This window comes from Xenopus laevis, chromosome 7L, assembly GCF_017654675.1.
Source record: "Xenopus laevis strain J_2021 chromosome 7L, Xenopus_laevis_v10.1, whole genome shotgun sequence".
Taxonomy (NCBI): Eukaryota; Metazoa; Chordata; class Amphibia; order Anura; family Pipidae; genus Xenopus; species Xenopus laevis.
In genome coordinates, this window is record NC_054383.1 from 77,501,746 (window position 1) to 77,526,459 (window position 24,714).

The 24,714-nt window shown below is 37.7% G+C and overlaps 1 protein-coding gene across 2 annotated transcripts in view; it reads left to right on the forward strand.

The window, feature by feature from the left end:
• The window catches only part of robo4.L (roundabout guidance receptor 4 L homeolog), a 131,092-nt gene extending 107,623 nt beyond the window's left edge, over positions 1-23,469 (forward strand). For both annotated transcript variants that reach the window (XM_041569198.1, XM_018225726.2), the window contains exons 18-20: positions 2,463-2,863; positions 20,103-20,296; positions 22,569-23,469. In XM_041569198.1, coding sequence (XP_041425132.1) covers positions 2,463-2,863; positions 20,103-20,296; positions 22,569-22,586 — 613 coding nt within the window. In that variant the 3' untranslated portion in view covers positions 22,587-23,469. The remainder of the gene's footprint in view (positions 1-2,462; positions 2,864-20,102; positions 20,297-22,568) is intronic.
• The last annotated feature ends 1,245 nt before the right edge of the window (positions 23,470-24,714 follow it).

Genomic DNA, 24,714 nt, shown 5'->3' on the forward strand with positions numbered 1-24,714 from the left:
CCAAAAATGATTAGTTTGAATTAAGTACAAGGTACTGTTTTATACTACAGAGAAAAAGAAAATCATTTTTAAAAATTTGGATAAAATGGAGTCTATGGCAGAGTGACTTTCTGTTATTCCGAGCTTTCGGATAATGGATCCCATAGCTGTACTTTTATGTATCACCAATTGATAGGAACCCACAGTGGAAACTGTATACTGTATAAATGAAAATAAAACCAGATAGCTGGAACATTTCACAGCCTAGGAATTTTATGAAGGCTAATTTTTATATTTTATGAAACTACCAGGAGGCCTCCATTATAAAAAGTATAAGCCATACCTGAGGAGCATGGATGTACAAAGAGTGTTGCTAAACCTTCCTGGTATATGACATTTGTTTCTAGCCTGGTCTATCAGTAAATGTATATGAGTAATGAGCAGAGAGATAGATAAAGTTTCTGTTTTTTTCTGTTATTGATTTATATATTCGACTGTCTTGCTAAAATTGACCAGCACATTACTTGCCTTCTGCAACGTATTTTAATGAATTGTAATATAACCAATTTCCATGAATTTGTACTTGATAGTATGAATATTATGAAAATGTTTAGTTTATTTATTTAATTATTCAGTTATATCAATAACACGCTTCATTCATTTTTAACATCCAATACAATGAATTAGAGTTAACTACATTAAATTATATCAAATTGCTTAAAGGTTATCAGTATATTAAATTGCTTTAGTTGATGAATCAAATTACTTATTATATCAACTTGATGGTTCATTGACTTAAAGGAGAAGGAAAGCTACCAAGGCAGTTTATTGCCAATAGATTAACCACAACAGTGCAAGCTAGAACACCATTTTTATTCTTTAGAATGCTTTTCCATACTTGAGCTCTAGTCTCTGTAGCAGCTGCCATATTGGCTTGCTGTGGCATCACTTCCTGCCTGAATCTCTCCCTGCTTGCTCATAGCTCTGAGCTCAGATTACAGCAGGGAGGGGAGGAGGGAGGGAGAGAGAGAGGAGCAAACTGAGCATGCTCAAGCCCAAGCCCTGGAGGTTTAAGATGAAAACTGGAAGTCTGATACAGAAGCCCATGTATAAAAAATAAAATGACATAAATGTGGTGTTTCTTTTGACAGAGGACTCTGAGCAGCATTACTTTGAGGGTTTACTGGTGTATTTATATAGACCTTTCTGATAAAGCTTACTTTGTTTTAACCTTTCCTTCTCCTTTAATCAATTTATTTATTTATTGAAATTTATCTTTATTTATTTACACATTTACCCATTTATTCTACACATTATTAAATGCATTAATTGTAAGCTACAGCACTATGTGCCTTGTAATCTGGACTTTAAAGGTATAGTTCAGTGTGAAAATAAAAGCTGTGTAAATAGATAGGCTGTGCAAAATAAAAAATGTTTCTAATATAGTTAGTTAGCCAAAAATGTAATATATAACAGCTGGAGTGAACAGATGTCTAATAAAACAGCCAGAATCCAACTTCCTGCTTTTCAGCTCTATAACTCTGAGTTAGTGAGCGACTTGAATGGGGGCTACATGGTACATTTCTGTTCAGTGAGTTTGCAATTGATCCTCAGCATTCAGCTCAGATTCAAAAGCAACAGATATGACCCATGTGGCCCCCCTCAAGTCTCTGAATGGTTACTGCCTGGTAGCCAGTGTAACCAGTCAGTGTAAACCAAGAGAGCTGAAAAGCAGGAAGTTGGGTTCTGACTGACAGGTTATACATCAATCACTCCAGCCTTTATATATAACATTTTTGGCTAACTAACTATATTAGAAACATTTTTTTATTTTGCACAGCCTATCTATTTACCCAGTTTTTATTTTTACACTGAACAATTCCTTTAAAAGCGTAAATGGGAAACTGTGCCATTCCTTTGAAGTGTCACTGTATATCATAAACCTTATGTTGTATACTAACTGTGGCTATATGTATATCTTCCGCTTTTACCATTCCTTATATTTTTTGCTTTCACTATTTCCTATTCCATTTGTAAGACTTTCACATTGTAGATGTTACCCTGATGGTATTTCATATGATAGTTTGTATCTATAGGGTTAAATCCTGAGCAAGGTTTAACCCCATATCATATCCTTTGGAGACGTTTAGATTCTTGTAACCGTTTGCTTGTAAATGTGCCTATGATTACGTCTCTCTAGATACAAAACGTGTTAGGGCGAAGTTGTTTTAATTCCTGGAACAAAATCGAGGTTTATCCACATTGGTGTGTCTCTGAAGTGTGTGCTCATTTCTCCAGTTGTCTGCTTCCTGGTGTTTATCTGCAAATGTATATGAGTAATGAGCAGAGAGATAGTTAACGATATCTTTATTAATGGTGTTAGATATGAATATGGCCTAGAATATTTGTAATGTAAGTTGTGTATTTTACGTCCATTTTAAAATATATGTTGAAATTAGTAACTTTGTTCTCTTTTATTCAAGGCATACATCAGAGTATGATTCTTCCCTTCCAAGGCCCTTTTCGCCTAATCAAACCTATGGCTACATCTGCAGCCCGTTACCTTCAGAAGCTGATGCAGTTGATGAAGATGATGACCTTGATTTAGAGGACATCAGTTCATTAAAGTCTTATCGCAAGTACTGTGAAACTCCAACCTCCAGTATCAGCGAATACGAAAGCTCAATGGCCGGATCTCTTGTTAATGGCTGGGGTTCTGTTTCAGAAGATAATTATACCAGTGCTAGATGCAGCATGGTCAGCTCCTCTGATGGATCCTTTTTAATGGATGCAAACTTTGCCAAGGCTCTTGCAGTTGCAGTTGACAGTTTTTGCTTTGGTGGATCTCAAACTGAGACTGCTGGAAGGGATAAGTTTTATGCAGGTAAGATGTTTTTGTAATAGAAACAATCACAATGCAGGCACAAATAAGAGAGCAAATGTGCACAAAGGTTAGGGTTTGCAGGGTTCAATTTGCCTAGCAACCAGGCAGTGGCTTGAATAAGAGACTGGAAAATAACTAGGAACAGGCCTGAATAAAAAGTTAATTCAAAAGTCACAATACAGTTTTAGCTTTAAAGGCAAGGTTTTTTTTAGCTGCCAGTTTCATTGAAAGCTGGAAAGATTCAGGAAAAGATATATACACAATGTGTGCACATACAGAAAAGAAGCCACTATAAAAAAAAGTTCATTTTCAGACACAAAAACATCAGGTAACTCCTTGAAAGACTGATTTGTACAGAACTTTTTATCTTGTGTACCCCTATTTGGTAATCCACTTCCACTATTGTTCCCACATTACAGTGAGTACAGGTATGGGACCTGTTATTCAGAATGCTCAGGATCTGGGATTTTCTGGAGAAGGGATCTTTCTGTAATTTGAATCTCCATACCTTGTCTATTTAAAAATAACTTAAACATTATACAAACCCAATAGGACTGTTTTGCATCCTATAAGTAGGGATGTAGCGAACGGCGGAAAAAATGTTCGCGAACATATTCGCGAACTTGCGACAAAACATGCGAATAGTTCGCGAACGTCGCGAACCCCATAGACTTCAATGGGAAGGCGAATTTTAAAAGCTAGAAAAGACATTTCTGGCCAGAAAAATGATTTTAAAGTTGTTTAAAGGGTGCAACGACCTGGACAGTGGCATGCCAGAGGGGGATCAAGGGCAAAAATGTATCTGAAAAATCCATTGTTGACACAGCGCTGCGTTTTGTGCTGTAAAGGGCAGAAATCACACTACGTCACTCAGGTGATGTTTCTGGACACGGAATGTGAAAAAGCTCACACAGCTAGGTGGCACTTGGTTAAAGACTGGGCAAATAATGCCTGCAAGGGCAACGTATACACTACAGCCGTTGGATACGGAATATATTATTGCTGCTTGAAAAACGTCACTCGGGTGGTGTTTCTGGAGACGGTATTATTATTGATATTTAGACAGCTAGGTGGCAGTTGTTTGAAGAACAGATGCAGATGAGAGATCAGCAGCAGGACAGACAGCTGCCCACAGCAGCTACATACAGAGCACTGCAGTAGAAGGTAGATTACTAGCCAGCAAAGCTACCTAACCTAAAATGTCCCTCAAATCCCTGCAGAGTTCTGTCCCTACAATACAGAGCAGTATCAAGTAGATTACTAGCCAGCAAAGTTACTATCAACTGTCCCTCAAATCACTAACAGCTCTCTCCCTACACTAGCTCTTCCAAGCACACACAGGCAGAATGAAAAAACGCTGCAGGGCTTCAGTTTATATATGGAAGGGGAGTGGTCCAGGGGGTGTGGGGGTGGTCCAGGAGGGAGAGCTTCCTGATTGGCTGCCATGTATCTGCTGGTCTGGGGTGAGAGGGCAAAAATAAGCGCCAGCTAAGGCGAACCCAAATTGGCGAACGTCGCGCGACGTTCGCGAACATTCGCCGAACGCGAATAGTCGATGTTCGCGCGAATTAGTTCGCGGGCGAACAGTCCGCGACATCCCTACCTATAAGGGCGATGATATGTATCCTAGTTGGGATCAGGTACAATGTATTGTTTTATTATTACAGAGAAAAAGGAAATAGTTTTAACAATTTGATTAGAATAAGCCTATGAGAGATGCTGATCCCTTAATTTGGAGCTTTCTGGATAATGAGTTTAGGGAAAGATCCAATACCTGTGCAGACCATTCCTTTATTGCCTGCCTTATTATTTTCAAGTGTAACTGCTTGAGGGGCAGTCAAAGGGTTGACCAATGAGATTGTTATCCTATTAAATGTACCTTAAAGCAGCCCTTATGACCCACTTGAATGTTTCCAGATGCAACAAGCAGGAAGCTCTGTAAATTAAGGTCAGGACAGGTGTTAGGTGCAGGACTCCCTGTTGTCAGGCTATGCTGTACCATGTACATTATGCACTACAACTTGCCCACTGCACTTTAGGCGCAGGCACATTTTTTTTTAAGAATGACTATTTAATGGCCCCTATTCTTCCTATTTTTTGCCTGGCATTGCGTATAACAATCTTAACTCAGCCCTAACGCCAATCTAATGAAAAATAAAGTTTCATGGAGCTAGTGTCAAGTAGAAGAAAAACAGTTACACTATAATCAGCCCACTGAGCAGAGTAGAGAACAGTGCAGCATTGTCTGCTAAGCGTAAATTAAATGTTTGCATAATTAATTAAGAGTAAAGTGTCAGGCATTTAAATTACCTTCAGTTCCATTTTTGCCGTGCCGGATGAAGGAATTATCTGAATAATGTCCCCAAAGGATTTGCTACAATATATTGCACACAAAGCCAAGCAAGGTGCTTTCTAACATTCTCAGTAATTGGATTAAATATATTACTGTATACAATACAAACAGTAAACTGAACTTGAGCAAGGTGCACAGTCACACTTTTCCGGTAATCTTTGTTTTGAGTGACCAAACCAGTATAGTCTACCTAACTAGTATGGCAAAGGGTCATAGGATCTGAACACTTAACTCAACAGCTGGCCCATGTTTGGTGCCTTTATGCACATGAAGACCAATGAGTGAATTATTTCGCCATCCATGGATTCGTGGCAAAATTTCGTCATCTGCAAAAAAAATTGCGCGGAACCAAGGCAAAAAATTTGCCACAGAAAAATTTGCCGCCCATTGACTTTAATTAATTTGGAACAAAAAGTCACCATAACAAAAAATGGCCTTTGACTTTATTGCATTTGGAGCGAGAAAAAAATTTGAAATTGACTTCAATGCATTTCACAAATTTTTCGTAGTTTTGCACATTCTCTGGCGAAGCAAAACAGGCCAGATTCACTCATCACTACACATGAATTAATTCAGTAACTGGTTCCCCATTTAATACAACAAACAAATTAATGCTTAATATGTTGATCTGTGAGTTAACTCAAAGGTGAACCAACCCTTTTATAAACTGTATCCAAAACGTATGTAGTCAATAAAGCAACTGTTCAATGAGCCAGTGCCTGTAATCTGCACATAATTCAATGCCCTTTTTTATGGCATACAGGCTTGTTTCATTTGCATTTCAAATAAGCAAAAGGGACAATGTGAAAATGTAATTATTGCATGGATTGAAGTTTTTGTTTCCATTTTCTCATTTCATATGGAATGACATGCCTTTACAGACTACTACATTATGCGCTGTCAGATCTCTGATTGATAAAAGGCAGCGAGTAAATTAGTGTAATCTGTGTAAACGCTGCAGGAATTCTCACATCTTTTCCAACAAGTAATCAGAGTCGATCAATAATAGTTGCGTTTTTTTTGTGTAAGAATCACTGGAAATTGCTAAATATTTCATATTTTTGCCAGTGCCCATAGCATATTTTATTTATGCTTTTGCTATTTTACTCGATCACTGTCATAATACATTGAAATATGCAGAAGGGAGCGCAGCAGAATCGATGCCTTTTATTCGTTAAACAAGTGATAGTCAGGTAAGCATGCTGTGTTTTGTTTAAAAACCACTGAGACTGGTAAAACAACTTCCATTCCAATCTGGCCTCTAAACGCTGATTTCAGTCAACGGTAAACAGAGTTAAAATTACTGATGGAGAAATACTACCATGCCAAGGAATCTAGAGGGGCCAGTGACATAATGATAGAAAATATCAGCACAACTAGTGCATTGGCATAGAGTGCATTCTAGATTCTAGCTTGTTGGTTTGAAAGTTTTTAGTATTATTTGTTATATTCATTTTAATTTATCACTCTCTGTCTGAACCTTTCCATTCCTACACTATTTAATGGTAGCTTGTAGGTGTATTACAATTACAATTATAACTGTATCAACGCCCCTGCTACTAAAATGTACCCTTCTTTTACTAGATTCCGTTAATTCCATTAATCTTTATATGGTTGGGTTGCTTGTTTCCATAGCAACAATGGTTTTGGGGAATTTGTCATCCACTAATTGAAAGATATGTAAAATTACAGAGTCCTCTAAAGAATGAGATACTTCTGTATTTTGAAACCCCCTTGAATTATGTGTTATTAATATCAACAAAAGCGCAGAAATTATTACCCTCACTACAACATGATATAAGTAAATGTTACAGAGACATTGCTATTTTATAAATCAATTCAGAATTTCAAAATTCAGTATATAGTACTGTTCTCAACAGAATGGGTGTATTTTTAAAATCTTTCACAGCACACTTTGGATTATCTTTTCTAGGGACAGATAGATAATGGGGTTAATGGAGCTGCAGTGCATTTGAAAGAACTGCCCATTCACATCTGGTGTATAAGGCTCACAGCACATTGGTCATATTAAATACTGGTGTTTTTGTTGTATGCCATGGAGAATAGAAAAAAACTTGCAATAGATAAGCATCTTCATGTATATTATAACTGTTTTACCTACACACCTGTAATAACTACCGCTTACCTTGATGGTCCAGTGTTGTGCCCTCTGGCATGCGGGGATGCCCACCGTATGCGTCCTGTCTCTGGTGCCGGCTCCCCTATGGCGTGCGCCCCCGGCACGCTTCTGGGTTTATGCGCCGGCGTGATGATGTCATCGCGCATTGGCGCGAAATTCAAAAGTATAAAATGGAATTCAGTTTTCAAAGCACTACCCATTGTTAGGTTCTATTAGCAAGTTTCTGGGTGTTTATTCCTTATCCTGATTGATATTCTGTGTTTTACCTTGCCTGCCTTCTTGACTTCTCTGATCTCTCCAATCCTGAACCTTGCCTGCCTGACTACTCTGATATCTTCAATCCTGACCATAGCCTGCTTGTTTAACTCTGAACCCTCCAATCTGACCTTTGCCTGTCCACCGATTATTCTACACTCTACATTTCTGATTCCGGCCTATCTGACTATTCTACTCTGCTTGTGCTGGCCCAGCCTGCCTGTTCCACGCTTTGTTGTCTGGCCTGCCCTCCTGGGGTGTTCTTCCATTCCAGTATCCTGGTGAGACGATCGTGCCCCTTTGCTCGTCCAGAACTGTTAGCTTTGCTCCTCTCTCAAATAAGACCTGGAGGCATCCAATTAGCCGAGGGCTCCTCCCGAGGAGGTTATAGGCGGAAGTGAGAGCCGAGACCAGGGAGCTTAGCTTGGGTTCTGGATTTGGGGTGCCGATTTGTGACAACACATAAAAGACACCCAACAGTGTCACAAAGGCCAGTAATTTATGTAATAATATGGTTTTGTTCAGGCCTATGCAACTTGTTCCTGGGCCTTTTAGTTGCTAAGGCTCCTGGTGCATCGAACATATTCTCAGCTGGAGGAGAAGCGCCTGAATCTGGATGTTGTCAACCATCTTTACCAGTAGTGATGCACACTGAATACAAAAGGGTTCCATAATGTCTATAGACAGGCTCCTCAAACAAATTTTGCTTCTGCTCCACCAACTGAGAATATGTTCCATGTGCCATGAGCCTAAGAATCTGAAAGGCCCAGGAACAAGTTGCATAGGCCCAAACAATCAGCAATGCATGTATTACTCCTGTGGCACCATATCCTTGTAGCACCTGAGCTGCTGCACAGCAGAAGGATTTTTTACAACTTTGGGAAAAACTCAGCAACTTGGGTCTATTTATGATTAACTACAAGAAAACACCACCCTCGTTTTTACCCTTTCATTGCCCTTTAATTTCATTGTGTAACAAGCTAGAGTCCCCTTACAATGGCTCTAAGAGAGTATGTCATCAATCCTATGAAAAGATTGGAGGATTACAGGGCAAACATATTTCTGCTCTAAACCAGAACCAATAGTATAGATTATAATCAAATTAAAAATGTAATGTGACTTAATGATTTTGTGCAATAGGCCCTTTATAATTTTCCACTTTGTGATCATAAGGTTGTCAATCAATCCCTGATATGCTGTATAGCTTTTTGTGTTTAAATCCATGTCTCTGTTTGTTTGTTCCAACATTGAATAAAGGTTATGTCCAGTATAGATTTCATGCGCCCTACAAGTGGTCCCTTTGGTAACAAAAGCATGTATACACTTTATAAATAGGATTCAGCTATTTGAATCCTGCTTCTTTTGTCTGTTGTACAGTGCATTTTTTATGCTTTTTCCTTATTCAGAACACGTTCTGTTTTTTCAGGGTTAAGTAAGGTCATTGAATCAAATCCTTCCTCCATCTGTTCCATTTGGGTAGTATTTACACTTGTGTGTGTTTCTGTTGCATGAAAACTATATCTTATGTTTATTATGATTATTATTCATAGAGGCTGGAATGTAGGCAATCAGCTTGTTTCTACAGAAGAACAGTTGCAGTGAGTTATCATACAGAAGTGATCAGTAATCTCAGTGGAACCAAAAAGCATTTATGACCTTTGCCACACAATATGATTTATAGTAGGAATAGGCAATAAATAGGATACAAGCACACACTTGATAAAAATACATTTTAGGAGATCTATTAACTGATATTGTTTAAGAGGTTTCCGCAGTCCATGTGATTTGGCATGACTGCTTAAGGATGCGCTCCTTCAAAATGACACATTGTTATGTTGCATCTTGGCAGCTTTCTGGGAAATTATTCTTTTTCACATTTTGTCACCTTGCCCAGATAACCACATGCACTAAAGGGCATTTAGTAAAATATTGACATTCCTAGAAATGGCAAGGTTTGTGTTGTGCTGTATATTCACCACTATCTTAATGGCGAAATCCCCAGGGAAAATAGATCCTATGCACTCATACGTTCGCTTTAAAAAAATAAGGATATTGAAATAAATGAAAGCTGGCTCACTAGAAATATCCAAAAACGATCTTTATGTTCACATCCAAATTCCCTCTGTATGTTTATCTGGTTACCATCATAGCAAGTCCATCTCACTTCTAGAGTATAACTGTAATAAAAACTCACCCAGTGGTGCGGCAGAGACGCCCGCCATGTGGTTCCTCTTCCTCCGCCATTGATGGTTCTTAGGGCACGCACGCGCCTGTGTCTCGTTTCTTTTATTGACGCAGACGCGCTGGCGTAATGACGCAGACACGCAAAAGGATGCAACACCAGGGTATAAAAGGGGAATTCAGTCTTGAGCTAACTGCCCGTGATAGGATCTTGTTCCTGGTGCTTTGTGAGCTGTTTTGATTCTGATTCTGGTTTTGACCCCTGCCTGGCTATCGGATTATCCTGACTTCTATATCTGACCCTTGCCTGAATATCGACTATCCTTCTGCTGAACCCTCCTGTCTGATTGATTACCCGGTTTTGACCTTTGCCTGCCTGATTACGATTGACTTCTGCCTGCCTCGACCCTGCCTGTACTGACTACGATTCTGGTTTCCTGTTTTGTACCGTGACCCTCGGCCTAAAGACTCTTGCTAACAGTTGTGCCCCTCTGCCTATCCAGAACCTCTAGCCTTGCACCTCTCATTTAAGTCCTGGTGGCATCCAAGTAGCTGAGGGCTCCTCCCGAGGCCACAGTCGTCACACTACAGGGGAAGCACGAGACCAGGGTGCTTGGCATTGTTCTGGTGTTGGGTGCCGACCTTGACAATAACACTTTCTGCTGTCCACCACCTTCCATTGTTCCTGTTCCAGCTACAAGGTATATCACATTTAGAATTCCACATCTATCATCACACAATTAAAGCTGAGAAAAATGAACCATCACCATTTTATAAATTCACTGTACTGTAGTGAATATTTAATTGTTTCAAAAATTATTTTTTTACAGTAAATTATATATTTTTACATTTTATGAGATCCTCAACCTAGCCTTTTTCTTTGGGCTGCAATTGCATTCGTGCTGTCACAAGAAGATTATCCTGCTATAATTAGACTCTAACTTAATCCAACATGAGCCATGGGCCGAAATCCATACATGTGCGTTTCTGCTCTGAAATGCTCTCCGTGTGGCTGGACCCGGCCCAACACCAGGGCTCCAGGGCAGTCACAGGAGAAGGCTGCTGCCAGAGAAGCAAAAATGAGGATTTTCCTTTCCTCTGTACTACTGTGATATATAGGAACCTCCGTATAAATTTCAGATATACTATAAACAACAAAAAAATCCTTATTCATCCACATTTAGAGCCTCTTTTTAATTTGTATCAAATGTCACTCTGTTTAATTCCAGATCATTTCATTATTATACCATTATTCTGGCTTCAGAATGCCAAAACAGACACTTGAGATCATAGGGCATTGTAGCCACCTATATCATCAGCATGAATGTATCCTACCTAGGGACCAGGAGATGACCATGATCAATAACTGTATGGCATAACAAAAATAAATTGCACTGTTTTCCTCCCATCTGACTCAGCAGCAGGAATCTCCATTAACTCTATTACATTATCACACAAGGTTTGATCGGATTCTGTGTACTTCCATAACTTAATTATATTATATTGTCTGTATGACAACCGATCCATTGATTCCAGAAACCCACCATCCCCCTTGTGAATGTGAAGATATCTGTCAGACCATTTTCAGCTAACAGTTAGTTTGCCTTCTTATTTATAGGTCTGCTCTCCCGGGGTTTCTAACATCAATATATCAATTGCATGCTTAAAGAATAACATATTTGGCTTTAGATCTTTTTCTTTATTGTGCACTAGTTTAACTATGTTGTTTGATAACAATGTGAATTCTGTAGTAGATGTTGGGGAACTGGGAGATACTTAAGGATAGTATTATGGGTGTTAAGTCAGAAGTGAAAGTATATTGCAGTTTAAATCTACTGCAATTTGTGAAAAACTTTTTTTTACTATAAAGTTAATTATAGTTTGACCATAAGGACCAAAATTAACTGTTTGACTTATACTAGGGGCTCGGTTTCAGGTTTACAAACCACGCAAGAGTTCCTTAAATCTTGCATGGTTTCTTCCTTCTTATACCCTGGGAGTGCTGAGTTGTTTTTTTTTCGTTTTTTTTTGTTTTTTATGAAAAACGGAAAAACCGATCTGAGTAAAAAAAAAAAGGTTGGCAAGAAGCCAAAGTATTTGAAGGAAGAAACCATGTGAAACTTTGGGAATGATTGCGTGGCTTTGGGAAAAAAAGGCTTGAGTGTTCTTCACTCAGGTTCCAAGAGTTTAATCGCTGTATAATAATTTGGTAAAATTATTATAATATATTTGCTGTGTATATTATAATATAAGTGTAAGAGCACACTGAATGATTTTGAATGTTTGTTGCACCAGCATTTTGCAGCACATTTGGCGGTGGGCTGAAATACTCAAAACCACCCCTTTATTGAAATCATCTGAAAGTACCTAGTGCATTTTCATGCCAGTTGATTGTTTCAGGCCAGTGATTTTTCAGAGTAGTGATTTTTTTTTATTGTTTTGACCCCCCACCCCCACTTTACAAACTACAAACCATCAGAAAGACAAAAAAAATCAGTATGACCCAGTGTGGCATTGCCCTTAAACTATGTAGCTACAAAGACAATGTATAGTTAATTGTACATTCTGTACTGCTTTCTTATGTCAACAGGTTTTACTTTTTAGCAACTATTTGTGCTTGAATATATAAATATTGGCAACGGAGCTGGTCATATAAAAACAACAAATATTTCATGATACAAACAAAACAAAAATCCTTATTTATCATTTGAAATCTGATTATTTATAAGCCGCTTTTCTTTTAACATCTGTCTTTACCAGATTTACTCTGCTGTGCAGTTTATTGTTGCCAAGGTCATTAAAGATTAGTGTGGAATCAATAATTGCGTAGTGAGCAACCAGTAAAAATAGTAGCCTGGATTAATCTCTTGGATGTGCAGTTTAGTAAAGAAAGAAAAAAAATCTGATATCTTAGAAAAACGGAAGTTTTTGACCTTGGTTTTTACATACTGCTTTTGGTAAGTCAAATAAACAAAAATATCAAATTCTAAAACAAATTTTGTTTAAATGCAGGGCCAGTGACCATAGTAAACTTCCCTAGCAGGCAATTTCCTGACCAAACTTGTTGTAGCACTTCTAGTCTTTTTGCCATTTTGCAAAGGATTGCTGGTGTAGAGAGAATAATTGTTCTGTTTTAAATGAAAAATCTGAATTCTTGCTAAAAAAAAAGCTGCAAATTTTGCTTGTTTAATTTGCCAGGTTAATCAATATGTGCCAGTTCATATATACACATGTGCAACAAAGCATGAAACATGTAAGGCTTTGTTCACTTATATTATGTAAAATCACATGTCAATTTTGGCATCTGCTGGCTATTTATAAGCCTGGTGCTAGGGTAATGGCACATGGGGTACCGAAAGCTCTGTGTCTTTAAGTATCCCAAAAACTTGGGACTATTGCCTGATAAGCGCTGGTGAACGTAATTGTTAGTAGCTCCATTATAAGTCTCTGAAGGAAAAGGGTCTGTGCACACTTTGGTGCCACGATTTTCCACTAGTTAAAAAAGCAGTGCTCAAGGCACTACTTATGCACTACTGTACCAACTATATCAACTTTCCCAATCCCCCCTGATGTTTCTGAAGGATTAATCTGATAGCAGTGTCCCGTTGTGGTTTTGAACAGTCTTGATTTCACATGAATAAAAAGCTGGATTCAGGCAAGCTGCTGCTTTCTCCATTTAACAAGCTTCTATCTAGCTAACACTATAGATCCTAGCCCCTCAGGCAGAAGGATTCCTTCAGTGTGACTGTGCTAGCTAGTTAATTCCATCCAACAATGGATACTGATTGTTCAGGCAAACATGGTTCCAATTTAACACTTTGATAGATAAGCACTTTTATGTTTTTACGTAGTGTAAGCGCACTCTAGAAAATTAATTATGTGACTAACGAGCTCAGAGAAGCAGGGATTTATCATAAAGAACAGCATAATTATCATTTATTCAGGCATACGGGTCTATAGCAAATTAAGTACCATTTTAACTTTTTAAGGCCCAATAAAAACCCTTTGCATATTTAGCACCTAATTATCTGGTTTTGCATAAAGTAACTTTTTTGAGGTCAGCCAGTTGCTAAATGATCCCCAGCTGTTAATGTCCTTTTTAGAAAAGGTTCTGAATCTCCCAGACCAGATTTCATTTAGCTAATCTCTTTGCTGGCAGTTTGCTGTACATTTTCTTTAACAGCTTCATCAGCAGAAGAGAGAACATGTTATAAAGCTTTAAAAGCTCCAAATGCTTTTACTGGCTGGCATGTGTCTACTTTTATTTTAGGGCAAGTGTCTTCTTTAATGTAATGAGTTCTGTGGGAAGTTTCTAAAAAATAAAAGGCACCTTCCCTGTACTTCCACCAAAGGGTGGTTAAATATTATGGAGGCCTACAATGCACACTTAGGGGCAGATTCACTAAGGGTCGAATTTCGAAGTTAAAAATACTTCGAAATTCGACCCTCGAATTGAAATCCTTCGACTTCGAATATCGAAGTCAAAGGATTTAGCGCTAAACGTTCGATCAATCGATCGAAGGATTTTTCGTTCGATCGAACGATTAAATCCTTCGAATCGAACGATTCGAAGGATTTTAATCAAACGATCGAATGAATATCCTTCGATCAAAAAAAGTTTAGCAAGCCTATGGGGACCTTCCCCATAGGCTAACATTGACTTCGGTAGGTTTTATCTGCCGAAGTAGGGGGTCGAAGTTTTTTTTAAAGGGAAAGTACTTCGACTATCGAATGGTCGAATAGTCGAACGATTTTTACTTCGAATCGTTCGATTTCGTTCGAATTCGAACGAATTTAACCAATTCGATGGTCGAAGTACCCAAAAAATACTTCGAAATTCGAATTTTTTTCATTCGAATCCTTCACTCGAAGTTAGTGAATCTGCCCCTTGATCTACAGTAGCTTATATGCCACCAAACAGCTGCTAATAAATCCCCATATGTCTGAAATTGTACTATTACTGAGAAGGGTACACTACAGGATAGAACCTTTAAAAGTACAAAATTATTGTAAATTGTAAAAGTTCTCAGATAAAGGTACAAATAAAGGTTGGGAGCATATCTTGAAGGTCCTTGCTTAGAAGTAATATATGATGTGGATAACCAATCACATCTATTTCTCACAGGGACAGTTTCCTGTACAGTTTTCCTGGTTTCCTACAGTGCTGGAATAGTAGTAGCCATACAACCCATATCTGTGGCTACTGCTCCCATCTTAAGGGGATTTTGTCAGGCAAAATGTGGTTTTAAAAAAAATCCATCACCTAATAGAACTCCTCCTGCATAATCCTGTATTGAAATCTAATTTTCAAAAGAGCAGACATATTTTTTAATATTTAATTTTGAAATCTGACATGGAGCTAGACGTGTTTTTAGTTTCCTAGGTGTCCCAGTCGTGTGACTTCAGTCACTTTTTACTGCTGCACTGCAAGTTGGAGTGATATCAATCCCCATCCCCCAGCAGTCAATCAATTGGAAGGTGACCAGATAACAGCTCCCTGGTACCTGCATTACTAAAAATGTGTCAAGGATTAGGTAGGGGTCGCTGTGGAGACTGATGAGGGAAGAGTGAGTCCTTGAAGCAGGAGCTGTATGTGCCTAGGTAACACGTAAAGGGAAGGCAGGAACAGGTTGAAGAGGACGATGAGTCAGACTGGAACAGGTGCAGAGTGGAACAGGACAGAGTGGGCGAAGATCAAGACTGGACTAGACAGGATGAAGAGGGCGAAGAGTCAGGACAGGAACAGACTGGATGGATCAGAAGTGGAACAGAACCAGACTGGATGAGACAGGAAGGTGCGGGCATTGATCAGATCAAACTGGGGATAGAAGGAAGGAAACTGGAGCTGATGGAGACTGTAGCAGAAGGAGACTAGAGCAGAAGGAGACTAGAGCAGAAGGAGACTAGGAGAGAACGGGAGCAGTATGAGGACGGGAGCAGAAGGACTGGATAGCGAGAGGACGGGAGCAGAGTGACTCAGAAAGCAGGAGAGGGAGGAAAAGGCAGAGCAAGATGCAGAGCGAGACGAGGGAAGATATAGACAGGGTACAAGTCAGAACAGAACAGGAAGCAGGAACTAGGCTTGGGTGAATTTGACCCATTTCATTTCGCCAAAAATTTGCCGCCAGCGAAATGTCGATGACACCCATTAAGGTCTATGGACAAGTGTCATTTTTTTTGATGCGTGCCATTTTTTTTGATGCAAGTCCATGGGCATCATTTCCGTGGCGAAACAAGGCAAAAAAATTGCCCATCCCTAGCAGGAACCAGAAAGGCAAGGTCAGGTCAAGATGAGCAAGGCATGGTTAAAGCAAGGAAAGATCAAGGTTAAAAGCAGGACCAGAGCAGAACTGGAAGGGGAAGGTAAGGCAGATAAAGACAAGACTAGGTTTGAGCCAAGCAGGACAAGACAGGAAAGGGTACAGACAAGACAAGGCAAAGCAAGACAAGATTAGGCAGAATAGGAAGAAGGCCAGAACAAGAACCCTTAGCTCGGGACAATGCTGCACTGCTACGATGGGAACCAATGCACAGGCTAGGAGTGTTTGGAGGGTTGGACTTATATAGGGCAGAGTCAGCCCTGATTGGCTGACTGCAACCAATCAGGCTGCTGCTGGGCTGGGGCTGCAGAGGCCAGTTAACATATAGTGAGCAACCCTACAGGCTGTTCATCTGGCCCAATGGTTAAGGCATTGAGCCAGAAACCCAGCAGAGCCTGACAAAATGCGCCCATGACCCTAGTACCAGGTATAAAAATAGCACACAATAGCAAAAATTCAAGTCTGGTTCACCCAAGCTATGACTCCTCCAGTTACATTGAGTATGCGAAACAATAGCTTATCTGAAAGCAGTTCCATTGTGAAGTGCTGGCTCCTTCTGAAAGCACAGGGTCAGGCACAATTACTTGAGATGGCTGCCTACACCCCAATATCATATTTTAAAAGACATAAAGACATTGCCATAAAAATAATAATACAATTCTGGAGATTTCTGAGGGTTGCAGTACAGGTACATTTGAGTGGAGCAATAATGATTGTTTATGATGATAAGTTCATTGGCTTGACAGTTTTAATTTTAATGATAAAAAGTGTCCAACAGGAATCATATGGGGTCTAGATCTATGTTAGACCTGTGTTCAGGGAAACATTAAAACAAAAGGACATTGAAGGGTTCTGAAATTGTACTGTACAGTATATTGTGGATGTTGTGTTTCATTTGCTTTAGATTTTATATGAATCAGTATGAATGGAAGTTTCAAACAAAACAGCACTCATACAGTAAAAATATCATGGAAATGGTAGTTTGCTAAACTAAACTTCTCCCACACAAGTAATATGGATTTAATCATAAACTGTCTTATTCTGTTGTGATTGTATCAAGATTATATTTATTTTATGGACTTATTTCTAAATACATTTTAGCAATAACTTCTAGCCTTTTTTTGGTAGAGTAATTGTAGGGGATGGCAATGGCACATGGGAGAATTTGAGAGTTTTTCTTACCCAAACATGCGACACACAAAGCACCTGAAATCTGTTCCCTAATTACCAGTTATGCAGCTGATATATTACACTTTAATTCATTTTTTTTTTTACCATAAGAAATGCATGTTGGATTCTTTAGAGAAATACCTTAACACAGCTTTATTATTTTCTTTTTTTTTTTAAATGAAATCATAAAAACGTGCATTTAAGCACGTGCATCTTTTTATACAAAGTTTAGACTAAAATGAACTCTGCAGGATTCACTTTTAAAAACATTATGAACCATAATTTTTAAGACTTTTTTTATTTGCAGTTGTATTAATACTGTAGGCTTACAACCGAGAGTTTCCATGGCAACTACTGTTAGTTACCCTTAGTTGCTCCCCTGGCAGCACTTCACAAGTTTTTGATGATAAATTCTGGTGTTCATTGGCAACAAACATAAACAGATTATAGTTAGTCTAAGGGAAAATTCTATGGAAAAAAAAACAGTTTTGATTAAAAAAGTAATAACACAGACAATAACTTTTTGAAACAAATTAAAACATGTATTGATGGCCTTTACAAAGTGCTGAAATGCTGCTGTGTGTGTCTGCTTTTCCTTTATACTTGCAGCCAGTGTTTTCTTAAGCACAAAGAGAGCACAGCTAGAAATGATCACAAAAAGTATTTCCATTTATTAACATTTTTGTTCCTAAATATTCATCATCACAGAATAATCAAGAAATCATCAGAATATAGAGCTTCTCCCTATCAAAGAATATAGGACTTCTCCCTCTCAGTATATTCCATTTTTAATCCTAATCCTCATGTGCCAATCTACCCACCTCAACCCTCCCAACCTGGAATACCAGTCTGTTCTTTCACCCTTATGCAGCAACTGTATGTTCATACCAGGGGCAACCCATGGCAGTTCACTCACATAAACCCTTCTATAAACATGGCTGCAGTTCTCATCTGGACATCAAGTACAGGAAGGGAGTACTATGTGAGCGTAAACTAGCAACTAGCTGCCATCTAAATCCAGGTGATTTGGCTTAAGTAAGTAAAAAATATAACTTATAAGAGCGACACTTGTCTACACATGGTAAATGTCCACCCTTGCCTTTACCTTTCATTAGCTCCGCAGGCTATCATTGCTGAGATAACACTCATCATATCTGACAAGATAGCAAAAATTGTATGAATGAAAATGCAGAATAAAAAATATACTCTTATACTCTTTAGCAACTTCCAAATAATCAGTAAATTATATTTTCAACACTGAAAAAAATCTCTCATCAGTAAGGACGATATAACTTTCCGTGCCACACTGAAAGTGTCCCTTGTTCCTGACTTATAACAGTAAGGAGGGTCTGGTTGCAATTGTAAAATGTTATGATTCCATTTGAGTTTTCAGAACTGAAGATGTGTATTTTCTCAGTACATATGCATACTTATGTTGCTCTAGATGTAATGGAGGAACTCCACCGACGGTTTGGCACGATCTGACGTGCTGTGCAAAAACGCAGGCGTCAAGTTGGATGCGATGGAAATAAGGTAAACAATAGCAATGTCGGATGGTGTCGCAGCATTCGTCCGACGCGGCACAACTGTCGGATGCAGACGCTGCACGCTGCGACTGCATCCGACAGTCGTGATGCGTCGGGTGAACGCTGCGACTTCATCCGACATTTCCATCTCTTACCTGATTTCCTGATCTGACTTGACACCTTCATTTTTGCGCAGCGCCTCGGATCACGCCGAAATCGCCCGTGGAGTTCCTCCATTAATTATATTTTTTCTGTATAGGCTATTGAGCAAATGCAGGTGGATTTTTTTTTTAATCTAAAATACCTTCTCTGAGCTGCACACCCTCAAGAAGAAGCCACAAAACTGTTGCCCAGGAATTGTAACAGGAGGCTCAACATGCCCATGCATGAAATGATATGACCTACTTGTTTTGGCCTTTTGTGCCTGACATTCTGCACATGACCATCAAGTCTTGGCAACCATACAATAAACCATTATCCCCCAATAAGACATTGTTATGGCTTGTATATATGTCCATGTCCTCCAGAAGCATGGAGTAATGTGCAAACAATTAGAAGCACAAGGGATACTAAGGGGCCGATTCACTAACTTCGAGTGAAGGATTCGAAGTAAAAAAACTTCGAATTTTTGTGCACCTCGACTATCGAATTGGCGTAAATTCGCCTGAGTAGAATGATTCGAATAGATCGAGCGCAAAAAAGCTGCGACTATTCGCCATTCGATAGTCGAAGTACTGGATCAAGCGAAAAAACGCTGCGACTATTCGCCCATTCGATAGTCGAAGTACTGTCTCTTTTAAAAATACTTCGACTGCCTACTTCGCCACCTAAAACCTAACGAATTGCTTTAAAAGCCTATGGGAAAGTCCCATAGGCTTGTTTTCCAAGTTTTTGATCGAATAAAAAGGCATTCGATCGAATGAAAATCCTTCGAGCGAATATTCGATCGAGCGCCTATTCGCCTGGCGAATATTCGCCAAATCGACTATTCGCCAGCGCGTAAATTCGCCCGAATTGCCTATTCCATTCTATTCGATTCTATTCCCCAGTCGAATTCCGAGGGATTTAACCCCTCGAAATTCGACCCTTGATGAATTTGCCCCTAAGTGTTTTTTTTTAATATTAAAAGCATACTGTATATATTAGTGTGTTATACTTCCCTATAGGACCTTACAATGCAGTTTCAGCACCCACGGCATAATCAAGGGTTTAAATTCTAACTTTCTCTCCATACAGATATCCTGAAAAGCAATGTTGCAAATACTAAATCTATATGTAATCTTTATTTATACAGACCTTTCTCCATCAGGATCACCTTTGGACGGAATATTAAGGCAACATAAAGGTGAAAATATAGATGTCACTGAAAAAAAATCCAGAGTTAATCATTTGCCTGTACTAGACTGGAACATTGACTGGATGGATGAGATGGAAGCCAAGTACAGTCGGAAAAATTACATGAAACATAACTTTCCTTTTGATAAAAAGGTAAACTGAATTTGACTATTTCGGTGGTAACATACATGAAAATATGCCAATAGTTACAAGGGGTGTTTATTATTATTTATAAAGCACCATATACAGGTATAGGACCTGTTATTTAGAATGCTCGGGACCTGTTGCATTCCGGATAAGGGATCTTTCCAGAATTTGAATCTTCATACCTTAAGTCTACTAGAAAATCATGTAGACATTAAATAAACACAATTAACTGGTTTTGCTTCCAATAAGGATTAATTATATCTTAGTTTGGATCAAGTACAAGATACTGTTTTATTATTAGTGTGAAAAGGGAAATACATTTTAAAAATTTGGAATATTTAATTATAATGGAGTCTATGGGAGATGGCCTTTCCGTAATTCGGATCTATCTTGATAACGGGTTTCTGGATAACGGATCCAATACCTGTATTCAGAAAACCGTGCAATGTATGGAGAGACAGACATAGACAATTGAGTATGGCAGATAATACAAATTATGGGAGAAGTATAAATCAAGATATAAGAAGGTGTGAGAGCTTACAATCTAGTTAACTTTTTCTTGGAGTTTGTCTTGACATGAAATAGTCTATAGAACTCTTATTTGGTCAGGCAGTTTGCCTGATTTTGCCCATTCTACTCAGACATCTGGGCATGTGTTTCACCCTGTCACTAATATCTCTATGTATGGCCTATTCATCTGTTTAGCCCAAAACCAGCTGGTCAAATTTTGGTCACCGTATGACACCTTTACTTTACAGTATTTAGAACAGGAAAGGGGCAATGCTGTACTGTATGTAACGTGTTGACAAGTAATCATTTTTAGGAGATTATGTGGCAGCTATAGATTACAATCAAGACTCAGTCATCTATTTGGTTAACAAATGTGTATTATTAATTGCTTTTAATATAGAAACAAAACTTTACTGTATTGCTTAGAATTACAATCAATACTCAATTACAGATTAGCGTGAAGGTAATTGCATGTAATTATTGTTATTATTAGATTTCTTTCTAATTTCCATTCCCTTTGGAAAGATCCATTTTCAACAATGATTGAATTTTTAGAAATTGCATCTGCTATGCATATGCCAGTAATGTGCTTACAAATAGACATGTCATCAAATAAAATAGAATCTTTAACGCATTAGATGCAGCTATGTGTAGGAAAGGAAATCCTGACTGAAGACAGTATAGACAAGTGTACAAATTTTTAACAACACCTTTCTAGATGAATGGCTCTATAACATGGCTGAGCTGGTTTAAGGGTAATTAAATCAATCTTTCTTCTGCCTGCCAATATAGATTTAAATCACAAAGCCTTCATCTGACCTCATAGTGAAAACTACTAGACTGTTATCTTGCTCCAACCTACATGCACTGGTTTATAGACTTTATATCACATAACACCTGTGAATTGTTTCTGGTACAAAAATAGCATAATGCATGTCACCTTACACATTGAAGGTAAAATACAAAAAGACAGCAGTACCATCAAAAATTCAGTATCTTTCCAATTTTTGTTCAGGCAACTTTATATTGGAACTATCATTTTATATATATATATATATATATATAAATATATATATATATATATATATATATATATATATATATATATATATATATATATATATATATATATATATATATATATATATATATATATATATATATATATATATATATATATATATATATAGCAGTCTGGAAGCCGGCACAATTCGTTTAATAGTCAAAAATTGCCTGGGTGCAATAAGCCAAAATATTTGGTATAGCAGGAAAAAAGCGTTTCGACAAACACTCAAGCCTTTATCACTTTATCACTTTGATAAAGGTTTGAGTGATTGTCGAAACGTTAGTCGATTTTGTTTTCTAAATAAACACTTTTTCTTACTGCTAAGACCTGAGAGTGCTAGCTTTTTTCCTGCTATATATCTATATCTATAGATATATAGATATATATATTTGAGAAAGGCCTTGGATGGGGCCGAAACGTTAGTCTTCAGTCAATTTATTAATAAAAATATCTTCTACAATTTTAAGACCGGAGAGTGCTGATCCCTTTTGCATTTGATATTTGCGCCAATTTTGCGAATTTTCGCCAAGAATTTGCGCCTGGCAAATAAATGTGGCCATCACTATACATATACAGTATATATATATATATATATATATATATATATATATATATATATATATATATATATATATATATATATATATATACCCAAGCTTTCAGTAACATTTGTGACAAATAATTTGTAAATGTATTTTTCAGATGGATCCTTTCAAGTAACCATATCTGTTGCATCACTATCGCCACTACTGGAAATTCACTTAAGAAAACCTAACTCCTGAAGAGTGTGGGTGACTATGCGCTGCCTTAAATTCCCCATTAAGGACACCAGGCATTACAGCACTGAAGCATTGAGGGAAAAGTTCTTCATAAAGCCATGGGCTCTGAGAAAAGAAATGGGAAAGTAAACTGATTCCAATATATTATGAAAGATCATTTGCTATTTGAAACTCAATGATACTGACAGTTATTGTGTTATTGAATAAAGATGTTGTTGTTTTTAAGGTGCAGTAGGTATAAGAGTACAGAGTACAGTTGGAGTAGTAATGGCACAATAATGGCTTCACTTTTGCCCCCTTACCACACCTAGCGCTTGCACCTACCCTACAGAAATGACCCCTTGGTACCTATATTATCTGTCCGTTCCACAGATTATGCCTTTGTTGAAGGGATATACATTTCCTGTGCATTAAAATACAGGGGAACACTTTTTAGTGGTCCTTTTTATCCAGTAGCCTTCTACTAACATAGTACAGATCACTCTAACATTTCCATTAAATATAGAAAGACTTTTCTTAATACTATGTCCTTGAGGGTCGAATTTTAATAATATTTTACTGCTATGTTAAGTAAATATATTAGACTGTTTATTTTGTTATACCAGGTGATGCGGTCCATCACCTCTAGTAAAATGAAATGTGTTGCCTTTTAACTTTGGATTTATTTTGTAGCTAGAAATATATAAAATATTTTTATATGCCTTTTTTTGTTGAAGCTGGTTTAATTCAAATTGTAACAGTAAAATAATTCTTATCATTGACTAGCATTGAATCTTATATTTTGTCTTTTCATTTTGTAAATAAAAATTTTATAAACACCATGATTCCTTGCCTACGATTGCACTAGTGGGTGTGGGAATTGCAGGTAGAAATGTTGTCCTTACATTTCTTCAGCCATTTAAAGGATAAGTAAACCTTTAAAATAAGTTAATGTAAAATTAATGATTGTGCTCTTTTAAGAAATTTTGCAATGTACATTTATTATGTATTTTGTTTTTATTCCAAGATATTAAGGGATACATGTAAAGTTAATATGAATGAATCGTGTTACAACTTCGCCACTTGCTGGTCAGTTTCCCACCAGTCTGATCACCAAGTAGTCAAGAAAGTTGTCAGGAGAAAGAAAGAGGCTGCTCTTGATGTTCTTCTGCTTAGGAACAAAATTAGAAACCTTTCTCAAATCTTTCCTAAGCCGAAGAACATCAGAGCAGCCAACTTCCTTGACTACTTGGTGTTCAGACTGGTGGGAAACTGACAGCAGGTGGCGCTGTTGTAACAAAATTCTTTCATATTAACAGTACATGTATCCCTCAATATCTTGGAATCAAAAATAAATAAATAATGAATGTAAATTAGTAAAGTAATAAAGTGCATAGAATAGCACCCTCATCAATTTTTTTCTCATTTATTTATTTTAAAAGTTTACTTATCCTTTAAAGAAGCATCAAAAAACATGGAAGGCAATGTTCAGCTTTTTAATAGAGACAGGTTGAAAAAAGTAAGTAATTATGTGACCGCAACAAAAACTGAATAGAATAAGGGAAGTTTTTATTTTTTCTCAATCATCCGTTATCTAAATGTTGCTGTACAATATCTGCCAGCCTTTTTCAACATATTATTGAGGTTAAGTATGCTAGTAATGGTGGTCCAGTAATACTGTATTAGGGTTGCCTTCTAGAAGTAAAATTGTTCATAAAAATCATAACTATAAGTACAACTTGTTTGTTTTCAAAGACCAGTCATATCCATTTAAACTTGCTACCTCTTCAATTTCTCATGCCATCTGAGCTAGCCGCATTAATCACATTTTCTTGTACTGCACCGACCTGATATTTGGTTATAGCAAAATTCTGGCACACTAATCTTAATCTTACACAATAGCAAGGTGATTTATATTTTGTTAATAGGGAACATGCTTACGGCAGCATTATTTTGCATTTGTAATTTGGGTCGTGTAAAGCCTTCCTCACAGGAGAATGACTTTGGTGTATTAAGTAGTAGTTATTTGTGATAGAAATGTTCACTTTTTAAGTGAAATATTTCACTAGTAACTCAGGTGTAGCAGAGCT